At 34.3% G+C, this 3,679-nt stretch overlaps 1 protein-coding gene across 1 annotated transcript; it reads left to right on the forward strand.

The window, feature by feature from the left end:
- The first annotated feature begins 18 nt into the window (after nt 1-18).
- Nucleotides 19-2,901, forward strand: LOC105315583 (uncharacterized). Its single transcript, XM_011410284.1, has 4 exons — nt 19-84; nt 851-1,055; nt 1,109-1,765; nt 2,468-2,901. Exons 1-4 carry the CDS (start codon nt 19-21, stop codon nt 2,899-2,901), a joined length of 1,362 nt encoding a protein of 453 aa, XP_011408586.1.
- The last annotated feature ends 778 nt before the right edge of the window (nt 2,902-3,679 follow it).

Raw genomic sequence — 3,679 nt, forward strand, 5'->3', positions numbered from 1 at the left:
ACATAAATAGATATAGACATGGATACTGATCTAGATAACTTAGCTCTCACTTCTACAGAAATAGAAATGAGCATTGGTAAAGAAGTCTGTCAAAATCTAATATTACATTAATAACTGTACTGTAGTAGGCTAGATCAATTATATCACTAGGGCAACCATAAAGTATGCAGTTATCTGCTGTGCTTGCACTTTATGATATAAGTGACTGGATATTAGATACTTTCATGCCAATATAAAAGTAATGCTAAAAGTTACAAAAATAATGATTGATTTTTCTCAATGGAGAGCAAGTATTGGACTGTGGAACTACTGTCAAGCTGCTTCCAGTAGACCAGCTAATGGCCGCCACTCTCACTCATTCAAAGCTGCAGTAGACAGCAAGTCAGGCAGTACTACATCAGGAGAGAAGACATCTAAACTATTAGCAGCTCTGTCTCTTGCTTTATTCCTTCTCTTTTTCTCTCTCTCTTTATTAAGACACATCTTGATGATTCCTCCAACAGGGAAACAACAATTGCAACTTTGTACTTGTATATTTACTGGTATTTTATTATTAAATAACGGCTACCAAGTACAATGTGCTACTGGTGTTAGTGTTACTGATACAAATTACCTCCAGTCAGTAACCTTACCTGGAGGCAGCAGTTCTAACCTGATTTACAATGATCTCTATTTGATTGTTTGTCTATGTATGCTTCTCCTCTTATCAGGAGATGTTGAACTCAATCCTGGTCCTATGATTGATGATCAACCTGATATTTCATTACTAACTCAATGGCTTGAACCACTTGTTGAGTGGAAACCATTTGGTCGTTGTTTACCAGGAATTACTTATTCTGACATTTTAAAGATTGAAGCAGAAAATGTCAAAATTGATGAACAAAAGTCAGCACTGTACTCAAAATGGTTGTCAGTCAATCCTAAAGCAACATGGAGAGATGTCATTAATGCACTGACTAGTAGAAATCAGAACAAACTAGCTCAAGATATTAAAGTTGCTATGGAGAGGAATGTTGTCTCTAAGGAATCATCACGAAGAACATCAAGTTTTGATGGTAAACTAAAATACAGATTTAAAAAACATTAAAAACTTGATTTTTTTATTTAGATGTTGAAATCATATTTTTTCCAAAAGATGATCAAATAGTTCAAGATTCTTTGGATGAATTACAAGCAAAGTTCTCTCACATCATGAGAAATGTAAAATCAGCTTTTAATTATAAAACAGTCCGAAATTCTCAACTTTCCTTTGACATATCCAATTGGATTGAGAGTTACCTTCACTGGGAGCATGGTACAGCAGGTAGTGATTTAGATGATATCTTCAAAAAGATCTACCATAATTATGATTTCATTGACTGTAGTCTGATAGTTGCTATGTGTAATGAGTTTATAAGTGATGAAAAAGATCTACTTGATGAGCTGAAGGTTTATTCATTAAATGCTAATGCATTTCGTTCATCAAGACCAATTACTGAACTCAAACAAAAGCTACGTAAAGTGTATGGACCTTATAGACGACAGTTAGAGAATATGCCATTGATCTGTATTGAACTACAAAATCCTTGGAATGATGTTAAAATTAATGGACTATATATTCTCATTGGAAGATTACTACCAAAAGAACTTAGACAGTCAATAATGAAATGCATCACTATTGAACCAGGATCTGTTGTCATCAAGTTACATATTCTTGACTTTACTGCTGATAGTCTGATAGAATATAGATCTACTAAGGGAAAATTACAGTTTATGCGTCTCATTGGTATATTTAGTTTATACGTTAATGATCATCCTGTCCTTCAAGAAGACGAGAATATGAACTTCACCTTTGAACTAGCTCTCCTCGAGGCAGTCACAGCTGGTAATAATGAAGCAGTAGAGTTTCTTCTTCAACTAGAAACTGTTAATATTGATCATACTAATGAAGAAGGCAAGACAGCACTAATGTTAACTTGTGAAAGAGGACATGAGGACATTGTACACAGTTTACTGTCTGCTGGAGCTAATGTTAACATTCAGGACAATAAAGGATGGACTGCACTAATGATGGCCAGTATGCATAATCAGATTTCAATCATTCACATGTTACTACAAGCTAATGCTAATCCTCACCTGAAGACATCAGATGGATCAAATGCTTTAATGATTAGTAGCTATGATGGGAATTATGAGGTTGTTGAGCTAATGATTAGTAAAGGAGTTGATTATAAATATCAACGAGAAGATGGTTGGAATGCATTTATGATGGCTTGTCAAAATGGTCATACTCAAATAGTTGAACTGTTGCTGAAGGAACAAGTTGATCCTAATCTTCAAAACAAACACGGTTGGAATGCTTTTATGTTGGCTTGTCAATATAATCACATTCAAATGGTGAAATTGTTGCTGAAGGATCGTAATGTTTCTAAAAATAATGTTTGGAGTTCTTTTATGTTGGCTTGTCAAAATGGTCACATTCAAATAGCTGAACTGTTGCTGAAGGAACAAGTTGATCCTAATATTCAAGAGGAAGATGGTTGGAATGCTTTAATGTTGGCTTGTCAAAATGGCCACATTCAAATAGCTAAACTATTGCTAAAGGAACAAGTTGACCCTAATATTCAAGAGGAAGATGGTTGGAATGCTTTTATGTTGGCTTGTGAAAATGGTCACATTCAAATAGGCGAGCTGTTGCTGAAGGAACAAGTTGATCCTAACATTCAAGACAGAGTAGGTCATACTGCTTTGATGGCTGCCAGTTCTAATGGACATTATGAAGTAGTTAAGTTATTATTAGAATGGGAAGCTGACCCAACTATTAAATCAAATGAAGGCCACACTGCTTTATCACTTTCGAAAGACTCTGAAATAAAGACATTAATTTACAACTACATGTATAAGAAGGATGATGTTGTATAGCAGTAACCAGTGGTTACCGTACAACTGCACTGTCATAGTATGAGTAGTTGTCCTTCTATATTAACTTATAAATTTGGCTGCAATAGGTGACTCTACCAGACTTCATAGATAAAAGTATTGTTGTACTCAATTTTTATTGTTAGACCTAGATGCTATGTACAATTTTGCTGTCACTGAAGCCTGTAGTATCATGAACCTTTATCGTTATTTCATCATGTTTTCCTTGATGCATGTCAACTTCAGACTGTACAGATGCTGCTCCTGCACCCACCGGTGCTACAGTGCCTCCCAGTAAAGCATTGATGAGTGTTGATTTACCAGACCCAGTTGGACCAATCACTAATATGTTGATTGGCTCTCCTCTTTGGCTCAATTTTTTTCAGCTTCTTCTAGTCTTTATCTCTTCTGATTCATTAAAATTCCTTTTACTTTGCTCAACAGCTTGAATAGAAGAACTAGAGCCCTGAAAGGCAGCCATTTTATTACAGATTTGATTGATAGTGATTCTTCTACTGTACCACAAATTGATAAACTATTTCAATTTTATTGTTATTTTAATTATTATGTTATGATTGTTATCTGCATTACTTAAAATAATATGAGCCTTGAATTGTGAGGATTATTTTCTTAATAAAAGGTAAAGCTAGTAAAGAAAAGGTTTCACAATTTAATCATATGTACAATGCATACATATAAATTTAGATGATAGATCTATATCTAAGCACAAGTTACTTATATATTATTAGCTAGATATGTTAACTTTAATTAACTACCATTC

Source organism: Amphimedon queenslandica, unplaced genomic scaffold (assembly GCF_000090795.2).
Source record: "Amphimedon queenslandica unplaced genomic scaffold, v1.1 AMPQUscaffold_9436_Cont18532, whole genome shotgun sequence".
NCBI classification, from domain to species: domain Eukaryota; kingdom Metazoa; phylum Porifera; class Demospongiae; order Haplosclerida; family Niphatidae; genus Amphimedon; species Amphimedon queenslandica.